Below are 21,559 nucleotides of genomic sequence, written 5' to 3' on the forward strand. Positions count from 1 at the left end.
TTATGATGTGTGCTTATTTTTTATTTTTTTTTAAGTTGTGAAGTACTTCCCGTAGCAGGGCTGCAATGGCTTCTTTGAAAAACTGGTTTTGACTAGCTCCAGAAACAGAAGAAAAAGAAAAAAACAACAGATATTGATCAGATTCTATCTGTAGGAGAAGTCACGTCTCATAATTCCACATCTCAACCAAACCAAACATTTCAGGAACATTGTTTCCTCAAACTATCAGTAGTATTTTTGGCAGCAAAGGCTCGGTAGGTCAAAAGGAAATAAAATGTTCACTGAATGACATCTGTGAATGAAATATGACACCACGCCATACAGTCTAGTCCTCCTGTCACACTGTTTCAGTGTCTGCAGTAGATTCATCCATCTGTTTCCTTCCTTCATAACCTTTGGAATGCATCATGAAAACAGAACTAGGAGACGTCCCTTGTTTAAAGTTATTCCTAATGCTGCTGCTGTGCTGCAAACATGAGGACATACCTACTGAAAGCAGATGGTTGCAATTTGAGTTTGGTAGAATATGAATAAAATTCAAAGTTTTTTAAGTTTGAGGGTTTTTTGTAACCAGTTATATATATATTTTAGTAGTCTTATTTGTTTGTGTGGATTTCTTTGTAGTACATTAAGAGTCGATTTTAGGTTAACTAGTGACCGCCTGGCTGTAGACCTCTGACATGTCTTCCTTGATGTTTCAATAAAAAAAAAACAAAAAAAAAAAACCAAACATGAAATCTATTTGTTATTGTTGGAGTTTGCAGTTCAGCGTTTGGCCATTGGGTGGCGGCAACGAGGAGATGCTGCAGCTCTGGTGATGCTTAGCAAGCTTCGCCTCCACTCTTGCATCTGAAAGCAGGAGAGAAGCAAGGACTTCCTGTGTGATCTCGTTCAGCTGACTACAGCCTAGCTTCCTCTCCGGGAGCTTTCTGCTTCTGCAGACCGGGGACGAGGAAGGTTTGTGAGGGTTGCTGCAAAGCTCCGAGAGCCGCCCGGGACCTCCGTGCACCAGAAGTAATAGAAGCAACCATAAATGTGGATCGTTCACAGCAGCGGGTCAAGCTTTTCCTGTTTCCCTGCCTCCCAGCGACTCTGCGCGCCTGCCTCGGCTCAGCAGCCCTGCCGCAGATAGCCTCGGTGGAGCGGGGCTGATGGCCGTGGAGCTCCTACCGGCCTTCACCATCACCACAGTCACCCGTCTGAGTGCCTGGTAGAGAATTACGGTCTAAAACTTCGCCTTTCAGTCGGCTGTAGTGCCGCAGGAAGCTCGAGGGGGAAGTAGCGGCAGAGCGAGGCGCAGCATCGCACCGTGCATGGTGCTGCGGTTTGGGGGCGAGTGGATGCGCAAACGAAGCTGACCCAGAGATGGCTGTTCTGAAACTGGCCGACCAGGTAGGACCCGCTAGCCGCTGTTAGCTTAGCGCAAGCCCCGCTGCTCAGCATCACTGATGCGCTGCCTCGTTAAAATGTGATTAATATATCAACTTCACTTTTTATTTATCATTCATCTCTAGAGCATTGACTGTAAGATTTAAACCGGAAGCAGTACTTCTCACCCAAATATAGACTTCACATTGCACCTTCATGACATCTTTACAAAAATGAGCAAAGATGTGATGATGTGTGAGTGTTTCCTAATAACAGAGCTCAGCGACTTCCTGCTTGTTTCCTTCCACCAGAAGCAGGTCGCAAACGTACCGCGCATGTATACATGATGTAATTAACTCTAGTGTTTTCTGTGTGTAGCTTCTCTGCAAAGATTTCCAGAAAAATCTGTTTTAAAAAAGAAGTCCCGACAGTAACAAAACAAGTCGCCCGGATCCAGAAACTTCAGACCAGTGCATGACTTTAAAAGTGAAAAGTTACTCTAATGAAATTAGAAACAATGTAATTTTCTAAGGCTCAAAATTTTGACAAACTTCGCAAGAGTCATAATAAAAATACATAAAATATGATAGAGAAAAAGTAGAGTGAAGACCAGCTAGCTGTAGCTAGCTGGTCTTCACTAAGGCTACTTAGCTAAATTCACGCGACTCATTTTCACACCCTTTGCTATTTGAAAAAGCAAAAAATTGTTTTTACTCCATAATCTTAATTTTATTAGAAGTATAGAAAACTAAATCATAATAGAAAAAAATACCCCCCAAATTTTTAATGCAAACTATCTAGAAAGATAAAAACTAGCGAAAAGCCACACCACTTTATTAATACGGCGCTGGTGTTTTGTGTAGTTGAGAATTGCAAATTTAGTTTTAAATAGGTCTATTGTTTAATGTTTGTGAGATTTTGGAAACGTTTCTGCGCAATTAATTCAACAAATCCTGTTGAATTAATTGAGTTATAGGACAAATATTAGTTTACTTTCTTTCAATTCTGCTGTTTACATTAAAATGACAGTGTCTTTATCAGATTTTAAAATTGTTTAAATCTAACATTAAAATAACAAAAACACACAACAGGTTCCCCATAGTCATTATCAGTTTAACAATGCAACCCCAGAATGTTCAAGATGTGCATAACCTGCCCTTCCCCCCCAAAAAAACACAAAACTAAGTACACCCCTGCTGTTTCCATTGGATTTAAGAAGGAAAGTAGCACCCAGGTGTTTCCAGTGAAATGTATTTGGATAATTGATCATTAGGGAGTGGCAGCACCTTTTTAGAAAAGGACAGTGTGCTGCTTTGGAACACACAGGTTTGTATTAACAAAATCCTAAGGGGGAAAACATCAGCAATGAACTCATAAAAGCAATTCTTACCACCCATAAATCGAGGAAACGTTATATTGACATTTCCAAAAATATTTGAAGTTCATCATTCTTCAGAGAAACCAAAGGTCAGAACATGCATTTCTCAGAGAATTGCAAAAAACCCAGGAGCTCCGGGACCTCTGCAGGCTCCAGTTAGCATGTTAAGTGCTGAAATTAATGGCACTTAAATTAGACTGAACGTGGGGAAAGTGTCTTCTCTTGAAGCAGAAAGTTGCATCAGAAGTAATTATAGCACCATTAGAGCAAATTGCTTGTGACAGATGAGAGCAGAACAGTCGTTTGGCCATAATGCACAGCAGCAAGTTTGGTGACAACCAAAGACACCATATAAGCACACAGTCCTTTATAGCAGCTGTCAAGTACGGTGGTGTGTGGTGATACTCTGGGCTTGTTAGTCAGCCACAGGCCTGGGGACCTTGCTGTGCATAAGTCAACTTTTGTCTTAGATAGTCTGTTGTGAAGTCACCTGACAACCAAGCTGAAACATCAACAGGACAACAATCACATCCCCAATGTAATCTAGGATGATTGAAGAAGAGGTCCAGTCAAAGCCCTGACTGAGCTTAAGTTTCTTCCAAAACAAAATGCGATGCTGCTAAAATAAGACAGAAGACAATTTAAATTCTATCTACTGAGTGGAGGTATACTAGCTACTGAATTATGGGGGTGTACTTACTATTTTTTCATTGTTCCATTTTAGCTATTTTTTGTTTAACAGTCAATAGCAATGGAGACCATGGTATGCTTTTTTTTATTTTTAGATTTAAATAATTTTACAACCTGATAAAGATCAAATTGGTGTATTATGTCTTGATGGATAAAATTCTGGAAGAAAAGGAGGGCGTAGATTTTTTATTTTATTTTACCGTACCTGTTGATTATGAACAGTTGTCTTATATTTTAATGAAGTGATAACAACCAGATCATAGCGACGTAGGTGTCCAAAACTTTCTTAAATGTTTGTCTATTCATTGTAATAACTTTTTAAGTTTTTGTCAAATATTTAATGACTTCACCCAACATATTAATCTAAAATTGACTTGATTATTTTTGTAATGCATTACTCCTGAAGCACTTTCTATTTTAATCAGAGGATCTATTTTCATTGTAGCGGTGCATTCTTACACTGACACTATATGAATAACCTCTCCCTCCAGAGTTGGTCATTAAACATGATAAAAGTGCTGCTTCAGTGCAGATCAGCACTGCTGACCTGTTAGACATCCCACGTAGAGAAATCATGAGCAGCCAAAAGATAACATGTTTCTCCCAAGGAGACATACTTTCTCCTCTCAAGCTTTCACTTGTATCATAATTATACTCGTCTGCAGAATTTGATAAATTTCAGGCTTTTTGTCCTTCATTCTGACAATCTAGATGACCTGAATCATTACAAAATCATTGACAGAGTTTGGTCTGGGAAGGGTTTGGAAAGCCATTTTTAAGGCTGCGGGACTACGGAACCATAACGAGAACCATTATCCACAAATGGAGAAAACATGGAGCTCCAAGAGTGTCTGTGACTCATGCAGGGGGTCGCATTTGCTCTAGCCTCAGTAAAGGTCGGAGTTCAACATTAAGAAGTTACCCCATCTGTGTGAGAGTTCCAATACTGAAACCACTGCTGACCCAGCGGAACAGGATGTCCCAAAAAAAGCATCCTGACGATTGCCAAGGCTTCTGTGAAAATATTTAAGGGTTAGATGATGAAAAAGTTGAACTTTTCAGAAGTGGTGTGTCCCGTTGCAGCTGCTGTGGAGCTAACGCAGTATTTCAGAATAAAACCCACCATCAGCCATGATGGTAGTGTGTTGGTCTGGACCTGAACGGCCTGGCGTCATTGAAGCTCTCGCAGAAAATACTGAAGAACAACGGCATCGGGTTCTGACGTGGTCAAGTCAAAGTCTGGACTTGAATCTGATTGACTCTTGGATGTTATCCAAAACAGGCTGTTCAGGTGTTCAGAAACTTATGATGCGGCTAAAGTATTCTGCAAAAAAAGATTGGGACAAAACTCCTCCACAGGGAGGGAAAAAGACTCCTGGCAGTTGTTGAGAGCATCTTAATGGAGATGTTGTTGCTAAGGGAGTCGTTACTAGGGATGCACAGATCCACTTCTTTTCACTTCCGATGTGGATACCGATATCAGAGGTCTGGTATCAGCCGATACCGATCCGATACCGAAAAAACAGCGCTGAACATTGACTTTAAATGCTTCTTTTTTTTAAACACAGGCATAAATGTACTGAATTCCAAATTTATTTGATAACTGCAACAAATGAGTTGCAGGTGTCAAATAACTGCAGCTTATTTGCAGTTATTTGAAGCCATAAACCATCATCTTAAACATGTTAAAACAACTTTATTTGTTCAGTCAGTGGAATTAGTAGGGAAACAGTCAATGTAGAATAAACAATAAAGACACTGAGACTGATTTAACAATAGGCTGACTATCTTGGTCAAACATGTTAAAATAAACATGCAACAAATCTTTCAGATGATTCAGAAAGTGCAATTAGAGATTCTAAATGTAGCGTATAATAAATAATAAATCATGATGTCACTCAGAGCACAGAATTAGACTGAATAGCTCCACCTTTAAGAATCAGGCACATCGTCACTGATAATCGATCTTGAATCTATTTTTAAATGTCGGGGACCGATCCAGATATCAATATCGCATCGGTGCATCTTTAATCATTGTGGTCACACACCTAGTTTCTCGATCTGAAAGATTAACGAAAACAAAAGAACTAATATTTTCTCCCAACACTGTAGCTTCACAGAGAAACAGAAGCGGGAGCGTCCTCATGGCGAAGGTCGTGCAGCGTCTCAGTGATCTCCATCACTTAATGTTCATCAAACTGAATAAAACACTTGTTCCTCCCTATTCACTTTTCTCTCCAGCAGTTCTGACGGAGAAAGCTGACATTGTTAGACGATGCAGTCGTTGTCTCTGTTGTTTGATGCCGTGGCTTTAATGTGGGCTCATGAACACAGAAAGCCATCCTACAGGTCTCTGAACCTGTTTGGGAGCCTCTGCAGAGTGGCGTTCGCAGCTGCTCTATGGTGGACATGTCTCAGTAGAAACCCTGATTTGGCGCTCATATCAGATGTGTCGTCAAGGAAGGAAGAGCTGCTTTTTTGTTTTTTTGTTTTTTCAGTTTGTGTGTGTGTGTGTGTGTAACCCAGAACTGCAGGACTTCCTGTTATTTTCAGACAACAAGCTGATGATGACTGATAACTGGATGCCTTCCCTCAGCTAAAACCCGCAGGCTTGGTGTACTTGTGTGCTTTTCTTCATCTTCCCTTTACTCTCTGTGCCCTCCAGAACAGAACTCCCCTCCATGCTGAATAAAGCTAACGTTCTGGAGGTTCTGACTAGAGACGCACGATATACCAGCCCCAACATCGGTTTTTTTTTTTTTTTACATCTCAGTATCTGCCCGATTATTAAAATTGGGTCGATATTAGCAGCCGATATTTATTCCCATATTCCATCCTAAAATCTATGTAAAATAAAATCTGATTTCACTCGAAATATAATAGCAATTATTATTATTATTATTATTATTATTATTATTATTATAAAACATTGAAAAAAATAAACATCAATTTTCAAAATGTACAAAATGTAGTACATTTTGTACATGTTGATAAATATATATAATGTCGGTAAATATTGATTACCGTCCAAAAAAGCAATATTAATATTGGATATCAACATTAGCCCAAATTTTCATATCTGTGCATCCCTAGTTCTGACTCAGGCAGCAGCTTAGATATGCTTATTTATTTATATGGTTACTCTCCGTTTTCCTTTGGTTTTTCCCATTTTGAACTTGTCAAAGTTTACAGGTTCAAAATGATTAGCGTTATACAATATGTCACCATCAGGCTACTTGTAATAATTTGATGGAGAAATTTGATAGTAAAAGATAAAGGGTTGCACTGATTGCAGTTTTCTGGCCGATCACCAATCTCAAAAAGAATAAAATCTGGGGCAATTTTCCAGAAAAACAATCTTTCCTGTCAGATAAAATAAAAGTAGCTGTTTGGAGCCAAACGTCTTTGAAGCAAATTCTCCTTCATAAATACTTCCCAAAATACCCATTTCAACCGATTGGTTAATCAATAGCGGCTTCAGTGTTTTTCCTTTCAGTCATAAAGCGTTGTCTGTTTCCAGCCTTTCGATGTGTCGAATTATGGCTATTTGACATAGTTTGCAGCTAATTGAAGCAGAATGTCCTGTAGCATGTGGATTATTTGACGAAAGCAGGACATTTCAGATAATCTGACCGACTCAATTTGAACTTTTGTGTCGTCCTTTTCTACTTCAACCTGTTTTTAATAAGAACTGCCAGAAACGAGCAGCCGCTGCATGTTGGAGAAGAATTTCTTATTGTTTTGGTTTCTAATGGGATCTGGGTCACATTGAGCCGTCCTTACGGGATAATAACAAGTGTGTGTGTGTGGTGTGTGTGTGTGTGTGTGTGTGTGTGTGTGTGTGTGTGTGTGTGTGTGTGTGTGTGTGAGAAAGGGGTGGCAGGGTGTATATGTGAAAGTTTCCGCTGCAACAATGACTTGGTATGTTCGGGGCGGCCTGCAGGGAAGATGAACCAGGCTCCTGATGTCACTTCCTGTCAGGCCTCCACTCTTCCTGTCTGCTCCATTCTGCTCCTCTCCTTGCTTTAGGTATCAGGCTGGTTGCAGGACAGCCTGGGAGCAGTGCTGTTGACAGCGCTGTCACCCACCACACCACGTTATGTGAACGCATGTAGAGACGAGACGGGAGAAACCCAAAGCTGTCGGCGTCTACCAAATGTCGACAGCTTTTCCCTCAGCTGTGACACTTGAACTGCATTCCTGTCTCTGCGGAGGAGATAACAACAGGAACTGGATGTGATTTAGGCTAGTTTGTGTTTATGTACGACTCTGAGTTTTGTTTTTTTTCTATTCCAAAACCTATTTTACACGCACACCTAAGGAGAATTTAGAGACACGCATACACAGAGAGAAAACATGCAGAAACACCCCGGGGCGGGAATCGAACCTATGACCTCCTTTCTGCAAGGCAACAGAGCTACCTACTGTGCCACTGTGCAGCCCTTTTCATTTTTCTAAAAAATAAATTATAAATGACAGAAAAAAGTTTCAAAAATGTCTAATTTCAAATATTCCTTCTGCCAGTTGTATGAGAGCTTTTGTTTAATTATAAGAATGTAGTCATAATATGTAAAGAACGTCTTTCAAGTACGAGAAAAAGTCACTTTAATGAGAAAAAGGCTTAAATGACACTTAAAAAAAATATTTTGTGTGTTGGAGCTCTCTTAAAATTACTACTTCATTCTTATAGTATCCTGACTTTATTCTGGTAATATTAAGACTTTGCTCTCTTTTTATTACGACTTCATTCTCTTATAACTTTATCCTCGTAAAAAACAAAACAAACAAAGCCTGGCCTTTGTATTCAGCGATAGAGTTGACCTGAATTCAAAGTCCAAATGAAAAGAAGCTGTAAGACATGCCTGTCCAACAGGACCTACTGACATCACTCTGAACTGTGCAAACCCACAGAGGGAAACTGTGACAAAAAAAAATCCAGATTTTCCAAAGATTTAATTTTTAAAAAGCAAACATTCGATTAATTGATTTAATCAATTTATCAAATATCATTAAGTGCAGTATATACTCAGGATCATATGAAATGAATTAAGACATTTTATGATTTCCTGATAAGCATGTTAGTTACATGGTAAATATGATACCAGGCCTACAGGGAAGCACGGGGGTGGCAGCATCATGCTATGAATCGGTGTGTACAGGCAGAAGAATGTAAAGGTAAACTCAGGAGAGGCGTTGAAATGAAACCTGCTTTCAAAGTGGAGACCTGAAAGTGGGACACGCCTCCGGCTCTGCTGGACTGACCAAAAAAAGGAGAAAGAAACAGACAAGACAACCGGAGAGGCTCCAGAGCATTCCTCCGTCTGCACCTGGAATAGTTGAGCTGGATTCCAGAAACACCTGTAGACGCTTAGAGACGCTGACCGGCTCTCACAGGCGTTTCCTGTCGTTGTGACCAATCTGCAGGAAGAATGAAATGAGCTGAATGCTTCTGCTCACTGATTATTTTTATTTTTTTTCATACTTTTTACTGCCAAAAAATGTCACACATGTTGAAGCCAAGATTGTAACATGTTTATAGATTCTTTTTTTTTTTTTTTAAATAAAATCTAAAGACGAAGCAAATTCTTTGAATTCCTAGCTGTGGTAACTGATGCGACCTGATCTCTGGTTTGCTTTAAAGCTGGCGCCGTACGGTCAGGCTCCGCTATGTCCAACAGGAGCGTGATGATCTCACCACGCCACAGTCACTTTCAGGGGGACAAAACGGGTCCGATGAGGAAGTACCGCTGGCTGTTTGAAGCAGAAGTGAAACGCTGCTCTGCGATCGGTTCCTCTCTGGTGTTTCTGAGAAGGAGAGACTGTGCAACAGGAAGTGAGGCAGCTGGTGGCAGAAATACAACAGGAAGTAAAGTGAGCCTGAGCTCAGCTTTTAATTATTTAACAGAGTAGGTTTAATCCTTTTCTGTAGTTTTTTTTGGAAGGGGTCAAGATTAAAAATATTTCTATATCAGTAGTTCGTCTTGCATATATAGACGAACTCATAACAATGCTAACTGGCAATAAAAATCGACATGGTTTTCAACTGTTCTGCTCATTTTTCTTACTTCATACTTGCAATTTTAAACGTGTCAATGAAAATGCATGCTGCAAGCTATCAATCAATCAATCAATCAAATCAAATGTGTATATTGAATTTCAGCAGCAAGGCATTTAAAAATGCTTTACATCATTAAACACAAAAACAGAGTCATGCAACATTGAATTAACAATCAAAAACATTACATTTCCTGCTGAAATAAAAAAAAAGGGGGACTCCAACCCGCACCCCTTTTCAAACAATGGGGGGGACTCCAACCCCCCAACCCAAACAACAAGGAGGAGCAGATCTGAGCTTTTTTCTTTTTGTGACAAAACACAAGAATTTAAAATGCCTGTGAAGATGGTGGAAAACGTTAGTTTCTACTGAAATGGTCCTTTTTAAAAAGTTTCAACCACTGAGCTAGCGTATTGCACAAAAATGGTTAAACGCATCACCATGTCGGTACTTTGGCAGTATTAAGGCTAACAGTACCCTGACCACAGTGTTATGTTTTTGGTTTTTTCTCCTTTATAGAGTAACTTCAAAGCCGAGAACTTTTCTGGAAACCTCAACATGTCTCACCTTACTGTGGCCGTGAACACCACAGGGAAGGTGTTGTTCTCTTCTTGAAAACAGAAAAGGGGTATAAGCAAGTTTCAGAAAGTTGAATTGAAGACATTTTAAGACCTTTTTAATACCGCCTGGAATGAATGAAAAAACTATATATATATTGGCATTATTGGGGGATATTGCTGTATTACACAACATATGGTTCTCTATAGCCTTAACCCCCAAAGTACCTAGCTTAAACATTTGTCTTTTGGGTTTTTTTTTTCACAGAATGCACCTACCACTGTATGGGTTGGCAGCAGAAGTGAACCAGTTGTGAAAAAGAACATGTCGAGCCAACTGGCTTTAAATTTGCACTTACCCATGGCATACAGAAGCTAGCTAGCTATCTAGCAAGGATAGACTTGCTAGTTGGCTAGCAAGTCTATCTATGAAGACTCATAGACCAACCAAGCAGTCAAGTTTATTTGCATAGCACATTTCAGCAACAAGGCAGTTCAGTGAGATAGCTAACCAGTCTAGCTGTTGAGACTTGCTAGATGCTAGCAAACTAGCAAATCTAACTATCTAGCTACTGGAATTAGTGACTAGCAGCTACTTACTACTAGTTACTTGTAGTAAGTAGCTGCTAGTTACCAGGAGCCTCAACTGCCTCGAGTTAAAGAACATAAAGAGGATGTCTGCGTGCAACTCAAACGTTTGCCTGACTCAAAAGTCGTGTGACAGATATAACCTAAATAAAATATACGAGACTAAATAGTCATATATATAGTCTGAAGAGCTGTGATTGACTTATTTAAGGCTCACTAAATTTTGTCTAATGAGTTTGTAAGACATTTTAAGGCAGTATTTATAGTTACATGAATTTAAGACTTTTTCTTTTTTTTTGAGAAAACAGCAGGCTGAAAAAAATCTATTACAAACTGAGCTGCTTTGGCACATCGCTTTGACATTCCAACACAGTTGGCCTGCTGCTGTCCTTTTGTCTCTGGTGTTCCTCAGTCTCCTAAGGAGTGATGAGGGCCTGCATTTACCTCATGTCTGTGATGTTGAAAAGAAAAATAAGGGCCTTGTAGATGTGACCTCCACGCCACGCCTTTCACAGAGGCTGTTCCTCTACACAAGCATTTTATTTTTCTGATCTGTATCTACAATGTGTTTTCCACAGTGGTCTGTCTGTTTGGGAGAAGATAGGAAAGGGGATGGGAATATTTTTCCTAAACCGAGTAACTTCCAGTGCTTTGCACCACTGGAGGAATGAATTCCTGTTGTAAAGTTCAGAAAATATTCCCACGCGCTCTCATCATGTCGCCTCAAAAGTGCTTAAGAGAAATGTTTGTGCTTCAGGTCATGTGACCGTTTTCTTTTTTTTTTTCCTCTCTCCCCCACTCCCTTCCAGCCTCCTCTTATCCAGGCGATCTTCAGCGGAGACCCTGAAGAGATCCGAATGCTTATATACAAATCTGAAGACATCAATGCCCTGGTGAGGACACACAGTGACACGGACTCAGGGCTTCACAGGAAGCTGCCGACGCCAGGCTTTTGTGGCGTTAAAAAGTGAAACCACAACAAATAATTTCAACATGTTGCGGAAAAGAGAGAAAAGAAAAATAATAGAAAGCTGAAATAACCTGGTGGCAGAAGTCTGTTAAATTGACTCGATGGTTGGTTTTCTTCAGTACCCAACTAATATACAGTCATTACGATGAACCTGAAATAAAACTTAGCTGTTCTTGTAGGTTTTTTTATTTCTGATATTTGCATCCATTAGCTAAAGACTAAAAACTTGTCAGGAAGTGTTGCTTATGTTTGGTTACTGAAACATGTCATGCTAATGATGAAACATGGCAGTGGCAGCATCATGGTGAGGTTACTTCAGTTAGAAGTTGTTTTATATAAGTGGATGAAGTTATGACCCTTTGTAAATAAATGCCAGTCAATGTTGACCAAAAAACGGAGATGAGGAGCGAATACATTGTTGAGGATGAAGCATGAATCCAAATCAACAACATAATTGCTTTGTAGGATGAAAATTACAGCTTAGTCAAAGTCCTGAACTACAGCTGACAAAAAAAATATCTGTGGGCTACGCGTTGAAGCGACTGCAGTTTTCTGGGCGCTCTGTAAGAAAACTGACCCGATGATACCAATTTTTTAAAATTATTTTTGGTTTGTAAAGTCACAAAATATAGCGACATGGTGCATAAGATGGAAACTGCTGTGGTTTGTCCTCAGTCTGCTAGATTTGGAGCACATTTGTAAGATTGAGTTATCAGATATCAACTATTAAGTCAAGATGTACAAAAATGACTGAAGTGTTAGATACAAACTTATGCAACTGGGATATTGTAGCATTGAAATTTTTTATGTTTTTCTACAGGTTGAAGGGGCAGTATTATGTGTTTTCCAGGCACATAGGGCCATTTTAGCGCACAACTAAGTAATGTTAACCTCAGTTTTGCAAAAATGCTGTACATATCAAAAATTGCTTTAAAGGAAATTTGGCTTTGTAATTTAGCGCCTTGTAACTGGGCCTCTGTCTCTTTAAGAAACTTGTTTTTCCCGACACGCCGCTTTCAGGAAGTCAGCACAACATAGCTCCTCTATTAACAATTTGGGAGACGTTGCTAATTGTTGCTGGCTAGTCTGAAGGAGCTGAGTGGGGCAGGTGCGCTCTGTTAGGTGGCAGTACGTCCTTGAAGGCAGAGCTACATTCACCCAGGAGTTTTGGACAGCTGAATGTTTGCCACGGGAGAATAACATTATAACATGAGATGAAGCTCATAAAAGTTGATTTTACATGACGCTGCCTCTTTAAATCAAGTCAAGTTTATTTGTAAAGCAAATTTCAGCAACAAGGCAACAAAGTTCTTTACATCATAACAACAGCAAACAGGAAATGAACGTTACATTTAGTCAAGTCATCAAAATCATTAATCAGAATCAAATCTGTTCCATTTGCTGCTCATGAGCGGCGGCTCCAAACAGCTGGGTGTTGAGCCTAAAGGAGCTCAGTGTTTCAGCTGCTTTGCAGTTTACAAGGTTCTAAGTCACATTCTGAAATGTATTTCGCCTTACAAACTGTGCATGAAGGTGTTTCTACGAGATTTGCATAAAAAAAATTGAACAAACAAAAGAAAAAACAACATTTTAAGTATGTTAGAAAGAAGACACGTCAGGTTAAAAGTATCTTCATGCAGCTGCTTTCAGGAGCTCCAGTTCAGTCAGCTTTCAAGGAGATAATCCATCGCCCCCCCACTTCCTGAGTCGGGAGGTCAGGGGTCAGCGAGGCCACAGTTCAGAGCGTGTGTGTATTTACACATGCTCTAATTTGGCTATAGATAGACAACACGTGCAGCCGAGCTGCAGCGGATGTGGGTTGGACTTGGGCCGGCTGTCACTTTTCCACTTCAGTTTGTTTCTGTGGCCGAATGTCCAGCAGGACGTCCGTCAGCTGAAACTCCCGATCCGTCAGCCCTCCAAGTGTAGCTCGCTCCATTTAGCACCTTGCTCCATGTAAACTGCTGAAATGGTGTCATAGCAACCGATTTGTTTAGAGCTGGAGGACGAGCAGCATGTTCTAGTACTCCGGCGGTAAGCAGGGCTTTGTCGCGTGTACTCCTGTTTCCTTCTGATGTAGAGATGATTCATGAACCCCGACTTCACCTTTTACCTCCCTGCATTAGAACAGGAGTTGATTTAAAAAAAAAAAAAAGAAAAAAAAGCACAGAGTTCCTGTGAGTGGAAGGATCTTTCATTAGACTCGGTGATGAGCGTTGGTCTGTCAGAGCAGCTCCAGTACTAACACATGGTTCAGGCTAGACTTTTAAGAGGTTTTTTTTAAACTTTTTTTTTTTTATTAATAGGTTGATTTTTTTTTTTCAACATCCACCTCTGATCTGCGACTTAATGTCACTTGGTATGTCTTTCAATCAGTCTGGGTTTTTACTTACGGAGGCCAAGCGGGGGGTCAAACTGTAGAAGGGCGGCACATTAGAGCTGCACTAAATGAACTAAATGAACTGCAGTCTTAGGTTCCAGTGAACAGCAGGTCAAAACTTCAGTAAAACTATTTATTTACCCAAAATTAAACACATTAATCTGTTTAGCATGTGAAAACTGTGTAGTAGATTTGTTTGTTACAGTGACTATTTTTTCTAGTCACACAATTAGCCTGTTTAGCTTAGCATAGCTTAGCTGTATCGTATGCACCTCTATTCTTAGCGCCTTTAAGCTAATGCTATGCAATGTATTGAACCCTTACAGACAAAAAACTGTTTAATTAGCCCCTTCTCTCCTTTATGAAGAGTTTTTGATGCAGTATCTGAGGCTGCTTTTTCTTATTATTTTTAAACATCATGTACATCAACCTGCTGATGGAACTAGAGATGGAAACTAGCCTTTTGGCTATAGTCTCAAGCATGTTTTGGTAAATGTTAATTGATATGTAATGTCCCATTTTCAAAAATTAAACTTAAAACAGTCAACCGCAACAGAAGATAATGTGTTATCCCGGTGCTAACCTGAAGCACCGATCAGGCTTTTACCGACCGGCGCCGATTTCTAGTTACCTCTGGGTCTGTTACTGTGATTCTGACTATAAATTACAACCTTTTTACTTTCTAAATGAATAATTAATTACTTAAAAATCATTCAGAGGTATTTTCTGGATTTTTAGTATGGAGTTGAACAGTGCCTATGATAAAACTGAAAAGACCTCTCCATGCTTTGCAAGTGGGAAAACCTGCAAAATCAGCAGCGTGTCAAATACTTGTTCTCCGCGCTGTAATGTACATAAAATCGGTACATATCAGTTATCGGCCATAATGTAAATATTGATATCGGCCCAAGTTTTCAATTTGGTGCATCTAAAAAAAAAAAAAAAACTCTCCACCAAAAAACAAGAGGTATTAGCTGTGTGCTAATATGTCTTAGCACACAGCAGAATCAGAGGCTGCTAAAGTGTTCTGACTAAAAAGGTCAGCTGCACTATTATTGGTGAATATAGTGATGATGATATTGATTATGGTTAACCCACATTTTTACCTTCATCACAACGTCCCAACACTTTAAAAATGCACATGAAATGTTTGCATGAGGGGCTGTGAAGGTTAATCCAGCAGGCTAGAAATACGACTGACATGCACAACTACCATGCAACATAACATGAATGCGGTCTGCCCAGCTCTGGGCTGGTTATGTGATTAGAAGTGGATTGTTTTCTGTCCAGAGTCCAGCATGGTTCTGTTGGTTCAGAGGTTAATCCCTCTGAGGTTTCTCCTGGGTTCTTGTTTTTCTGGAGGCTGCTGCATCTTGACTTGTTGCGGGTTTTCCTGCAGGATCCAGAGAAACGCACCCCGCTGCATGCAGCAGCGTTCCTGGGAGATGCAGAGATCATCGAGCTCCTCATCCTCTCCGGTAAGAAATCCACTCTGATCTTCATCCTTCACATTTTTCACCTACTGCTATATGTTGCAAGGGCCTTTTTTCTCTTATAATTACTATTATTATTATTATTGAAACTATTATTATTAAATTATTTCTGAAGCATAAATCCTCAGACAGCTTCTCTGCATCCTGTGTTTCTTGATGTTCTTCGCTAAAGAACTTGTGTAGCAGATTAGCTTCAGATGTTCACTTTAAATTGCAAGTATTTTCACAATTTCCATATCTGGTGATCAAATTTCTGTGGAAAGCGTTTTTCTAAGTTGGTCCTTGTTTTTTTTTTCTCTTAATCTAAAATGTGAGACAACATAAAAAGGAAACCCACAGTTGTCTTACTTTAGCTAGATAGTGTGTGTGCTGTCATGGCTGGTGTAGTTTTTTGCAGTGTGTTCTTCCATCTGACGGCCATATTGATGTGTGAAGGTGCAGATCAGCAGCACCGTGTTCACATGAATGTTTCCATGCTGCAGGGGCCAGAGTCAATGCCAAAGATAACATGTGGCTTACCCCTCTGCATCGCGCCGTGGCATCCCGGAGTGAGGTGAGTGTACACACACACACACACGCACACACACACACACACACACACACACACACACACACACACACTCAAGTGGAGTCACAAGTTTACATACATCAAGTAAAAAGATTTGCACAACTTTCCTCACAATCTGAAAAGAAATCAGACCAAACTTCTCTGAAACAAACACAGTTTGGTCTGATTTCACTTCAGGCAGTAGCTGCGCTTCTCTTACAAAAGTTCACACGACTTTGTCACTACCTGTATTTCCATTGACCATATAATTGCGCAATTTGACGTTTTGAAAATATATTTGCTTAATGGAACACTGCAATTAGGACAAAAAAAAATGTTTTTAATAAAAAATTTTGCCGCTGGGATGAGGTGGGTTTTCTTGCCGTATCATAATTGTTTTATTTCGCAAAAATGCAATGGAGTCGCTTTCTTCTGCACGTGATCAACAACTGGTGCAAACCACAAAGAAGAAGACGGCAGGAAGTGGTTGGAGGATGAAGGCGTGGCGTGTTTTGTTAATGGCTTGTAGCGCGATCAACCATATTCACGTGTGATTTTAATTGTGTTTCTTATTTAATGGAAATGAAATGGCGAAATATAGCGCACATTTGTAATGGAAACAGCTAATATTGCGCTAACGTTGAAAAAACACAGTTTCACTGTCTTTCCGAGAGTATGCGCCAGTGTTTTCATTTCAGTTTTATGAAATGAACACTTTTTTTTTAACATTTCAAAATCCCCAATTTAATATCCGATATTTTAATTATATTATAATTAAATTAAAACTTTCATTTTGAACTAATGAACTTATTTTGACATGGCCAAAAATACACCTCGTCCTATCACCAAACCTTTTTATAGAAAACGAGAGTTTCTTTGCATTGGGCGTGTTTCTATTAAGCCAATTTATGTTACAAATGTCAAATTGCGCAATTATATGTTCAATGGAAATGCAGCTAGTAACCGTCTCTTGCTGCTACTACTTGGCCTGACCCAAAAACTCTTCATACCAATTGAACTTTTTCACAATGTGGTAGAAAGAGAGAGACACCAGAAAAAAAAAGGATTTATTGCTTTTTGCAACAGGCCAAGTGAAACGTTTTGTTGGACATTTTTGTCTCATCATGCTGGCATTTAACAAATCTTAAACTACGTATTCCTTTAACTTCATCATCCCTCTTGTTTTTCATAGTGACTCTGGTTAAAGTCGTCCTCCGGTCTGTTCTGTCTCGCCTTCCCCTCCAGGACGCCGTGCGGGTTCTGATCCGACACTCTGCAGACGTGAACGCGCGGGACAAGAACTGGCAGACGCCGCTGCACGTCGCCGCCGCCAACAACGCTCTGAGGTGCGCCGAGGTCATCATCCCCCTGCTGAGCAGCGTCAACGTGTCGGACCGCGGCGGGCGGACCGCGCTGCACCACGCCGCCCTCAACGGCCACACAGAGGTACTGCAGGCAGAGTCCAGACTGAAGCAGCTTTTTCCAGTGCAGTTTTCCTGAAGAGGGCGGCTGTGATGTAAGCGGCCCTTTGTTGCTATTCTGGTTGGTTGGATGAATAGAGGAAACAGGTGGGCGAGTGCAGCTGTATCGGTGGGGTTTCGGAGTGGGCGGTGCCTTTTCATTTCTGATGGAATCATTCAGAAATGTGCCGGAGCTAAAATTAATCTGCTGTCTCACCACCACCAACAAGTCCGCCACAGTTTTCATGCAACAAGTGAGCCGGGAGATGAGCTGTGTTCATGTGTTCATCATGTTGTTCCTACCAATCCCTCCTCCTCTGCTTGCTTTCCCTCAGATGGTGAACCTGCTGCTCGCTAAAGGAGCCAACATCAACGCCTTCGACAAGAAGGACGGCCGGGCGCTGCATTGGGCCGCTTTCATGGGTGAGACCAACTCACCGCTTTCTTATAGAACTAAATGTCACACTTATTCCTGCCCAAGATGTGTAAAAAGATTAATATTGCTGTTTTTTTCTTAATGCAAGCCTAAAAATGTTTGTTTTTAGTGTTTTATGGTCTTTCCTCCTTCTTCCTGTTATTCCCCTCCTATGTTCTTCACTCTATATTCCTTCTTAGACACAAATTCAAAATTGGAAATAGAAATACGAAACAACTTAATTAGATTAAACTGTGCTATACATTTTAAAGACTTCAGTCTGTTATTTCAAAATGAGAAAACAGGAAAACATGCTGGTTGTTTCAAAAAGGTAGAAAACCGAGTTTTGTGTATGAATATATATATATATACGACATTATACTACTGCAATAAAAACTAAGATTTCATACATTTACAAGGGGTGCCAGTAAATAATAAAAACCTCATTTTTAATCTGAAGCTGGTTATTTTCCAGCATAGAGCCACTTTGTGCTTTAATGTTTAACACTGGCTAGTCTAGATTTGGCTGCCTGAGTCTTCGAGTAGGTGACGTTAATGTCTGATGCTGTTATCCTTATAATGAGGTCTTTTTTCTCTCTCCATGTTCTGCTTTCAAGTCAGTTTTCAGTCAAGTGTCCTGGTCATTTTTTTCTGCTGATAATCAGAAAAATGACCACAATCCTGTGCTTCCATCTTAGTTCTCAGCGCGTCAGGCTGTGTCTGCTAGCTAAAGCGAAGGCTGGAGTTAGTGGAGCTCTGAACTAAAACAGAGCAAGAATGTTGACTCATTCAGAAAGTTCCAGGATCTGACTCCTGTTTGAGAAAAAGGTTCCTGCCCAGACGTTATTCAGGTGCGACTGGGTTTGTGTGCTGCTGCCCCCTGCAGGTCATTTGGAAGTAGTGCGTCAGCTGGTGAGTCAGGGTGCAGAGATCAGCTGTAAGGACAAGCGGGGGTACACGCCTCTCCACACTGCAGCGTCCAGCGGACAGCTGGCCGTGGTCAAACACCTGCTCAACCTGGCTGTAGAGGTAAGAGCAGATTGACTGTCTCCTTACAGATGAAGCCTTTCCAATCTGTGTTTCAGTTCATATGTACAGGATTACACCCATTTGCAATAAACAAGTAACCTCTTTGGATGTTTACAACCTCCTCCTGTGACGTAAACTGAATATAAACGTCTACAATAATTCTTCAAGTCAAGCTCGTGTTGTATTTGGTAACCATTGACCGAGACACAAATCTGGCAGCTCCATCTTTTTAAAGGGGCACTATCATGTAAAATTGACTTTTTTTTTTTTTTTAGCTTTACATCATGTTATAATGTTATTCCCTCATTTAAAACATACTTGAAGTGTTACTTTGATTCTTTCATTGATGTCTGAGAAATCATTTAATCTCCATGGTAACCATTCAGCTGTGCAAAACGCCTGGGTGGACCTAGCTCCGCCTTTGAGGACAAAGCTGCTCCTCTGAGCTGCAGTTTCCAAGCTTTTGAACTTCCAACTCACAGAGCGGCCCGACCCTTGACTCCCCCACTCAGCTCCTTCAGACTAGCCAGCAGCAATTAGCAAACACCTCTTGCTTGTATTATGGGATCATTTCCTTATTCCATGATACAAACTACTTCTCAGTGAAATGCTGGTAAAAACTTTGTGAAATTGTTAGTAGTGGAGCGATGTTGTGAGGGTTTCCTGAACGCGGAGTTTCAAAAAAAAGCAGGAGTTTCTTAAAGAGACAGAGGCGTCAAATTACGAAGTCAAATTTCTTTCAAGTTAGCAGGTTGCCTGTAAGTCAGCAGTTCTGTCACGCATCCCTGCCATTACGGTCACGTTTCCCCAACAGATCGACGAGGCCAACGCGTTTGGCAACACGGCGCTCCACGTCGCCTGTTTCAACGGCCAGGACGCCGTCGTCAGTGAGCTGATTGACTACGGCGCCAACGTCAGCCAGCCCAACAACAAAGGCTTCACCCCGCTGCACTTCGCTGCTGCCTCCACACACGGAGCGCTCTGCCTGGAGTTCCTGGTCAACAACGGGGCTGATGTTAACGTGCAGGTAAAGCCAGGCTCCTAGGGGCGGACGACACACTGCTCTGTTGAAATAAAAGTTCTGTTCTGTTACAACCTGAATCCTTGTTTGCTTTGTTTTCAACCAGAGCCGAGACGGGAAGAGTCCTCTCCACATGACGGCGGTTCACGGTCGCTTTACCCGCTCACAGACCCTCATCCAGAACGGTGGGCCGTCACTCTGCTCGTCGTCCTTTCCCGAAGCTGCTCTTTTGTCTTCACGCGTCCACGTTTTGCGTTTCAGGCGGAGAGATCGACAGCGTGGACAAGGACGGCAACACCCCGCTTCACATTGCCGCCCGCTACGGCCATGAGCTCCTCATAAACACGCTCATCACTAGCGGAGCGGACTGCACAAGGTGTGGCGTTTGCTTGTCCGCAAGTGTTTTCATCGCCAAGGCAGGTTTCTAATCATTAAAAATACTGTCCATCTGTCTGTACAGACGAGGAGTCCATGGGATGTTTCCTCTCCACCTGGCGGCCTTGAACGCTCACTCCGACTGCTGCAGGAAGCTGCTGTCCTCAGGTAGTTTACCCTCACATACTGATAAGTATGGCGGAAAATGCGCAGAATTTCGCTAAACTGTAATGGAAATTATTTTTCCCACCACACAAGTCACATGGTCAACAACCGTATGTTACCACTGGTGGAAAATACGAAGAAGACATCATTTGGAGGATGATGGCGCTGCATGTTTTTTAACAACTTGTCGTGTCAACCAGCTAATTTACATGTGATTTTAATTGCGTTTCTTATTTAATGGAAATACAGCGATTGCAAAATTGTGATTGTATATATTTTTTACATTAGTGGAATATTGACAAAGTTTTGTGCACATTTGTAATGGAAATGCAGCTACTGAGACGGATTCCACTCATTCTCTGAACAAGTTGTTCTCTTTCTGAGTTTTTCTTCTTTTTTTTGCCACATTGTGCCACATTATAGAGAAATTAGAAGAGGACAAGACAGTAAAACTTTCTGACTCTAGATCCACACAAATTTGGTGATTTCAAGACTCCAGTGCTTGTTGTGTCTGCAGGCGATGAGCACAAACAACAAGGGTTCATCATGTGGTTCGGTTATATTGTGGAAGTGAACACAAAGAACTATTTATATTTCTAACCCATGCACAGCTGCTGGATGGTTGGGCTGCATTTGTTACCCTCAGTTAAAAGTGGAGCTCAAAAGTTTTTACTGCAACATTTCAGGAGAATGTCTGTTTTCCTCGCTTCTTTCAGTCACTCGGTTTTGGTAGAAAATGTGAGTTGAGAGCATTTTATTGGACTACCAATAAGTTACTTTATACTTTCTTCAATGCTGCCAGCGTGCCACCCTAGAGCATTACATAAGCATAAAATCACTTAAAGTTGCACTAATAGGAAGCCGTATTTCTATCGACATTTTATCTGTGCATTTTAAAGCTGCGCACTAGAAATGTTGATAGAAAAATTCAACATAACGTACTCGATTTAGCAAAAATGCTTTTACGCTGGTTTTGCGAGAAAGAGTTAATGTGTAAATGGAGAGATGAAAACACATTTGTCAAATGGGTTTGTGCTTTACAAGAGGCATGAAAATGTTTATATACAA

General features: G+C 40.8%; 1 protein-coding gene across 3 annotated transcripts in view; it reads left to right on the plus strand.

Annotated features, from left to right (window-relative positions):
- Positions 1-802: 802 nt before the first annotated feature.
- The window catches only part of ankrd44 (ankyrin repeat domain 44), a 34,031-nt gene continuing 13,274 nt past the window's right edge, over positions 803-21,559 (plus strand). For 2 of the 3 annotated variants that reach the window (XM_008437671.2, XM_008437677.2), the window contains exons 1-11: positions 804-1,392; positions 11,446-11,529; positions 15,386-15,464; positions 15,962-16,032; positions 17,272-17,472; positions 17,822-17,909; positions 18,788-18,930; positions 19,745-19,957; positions 20,058-20,136; positions 20,213-20,327; positions 20,412-20,494. In XM_008437671.2, coding sequence (XP_008435893.1) covers positions 1,366-1,392; positions 11,446-11,529; positions 15,386-15,464; positions 15,962-16,032; positions 17,272-17,472; positions 17,822-17,909; positions 18,788-18,930; positions 19,745-19,957; positions 20,058-20,136; positions 20,213-20,327; positions 20,412-20,494 — 1,183 coding nt within the window. In that variant the 5' untranslated portion in view covers positions 804-1,365. Of the gene's footprint in view, positions 1,393-11,445; positions 11,530-15,385; positions 15,465-15,961; positions 16,033-17,271; positions 17,473-17,821; positions 17,910-18,787; positions 18,931-19,744; positions 19,958-20,057; positions 20,137-20,212; positions 20,328-20,411; positions 20,495-21,559 lie in introns of all 3 variants that reach the window. The other variant, XM_008437663.2, reaches the window with a different exon arrangement.

Source organism: Poecilia reticulata, linkage group LG2, assembly GCF_000633615.1.
Source record: "Poecilia reticulata strain Guanapo linkage group LG2, Guppy_female_1.0+MT, whole genome shotgun sequence".
In the NCBI taxonomy this organism is placed as follows: Eukaryota; Metazoa; Chordata; class Actinopteri; order Cyprinodontiformes; family Poeciliidae; genus Poecilia; species Poecilia reticulata.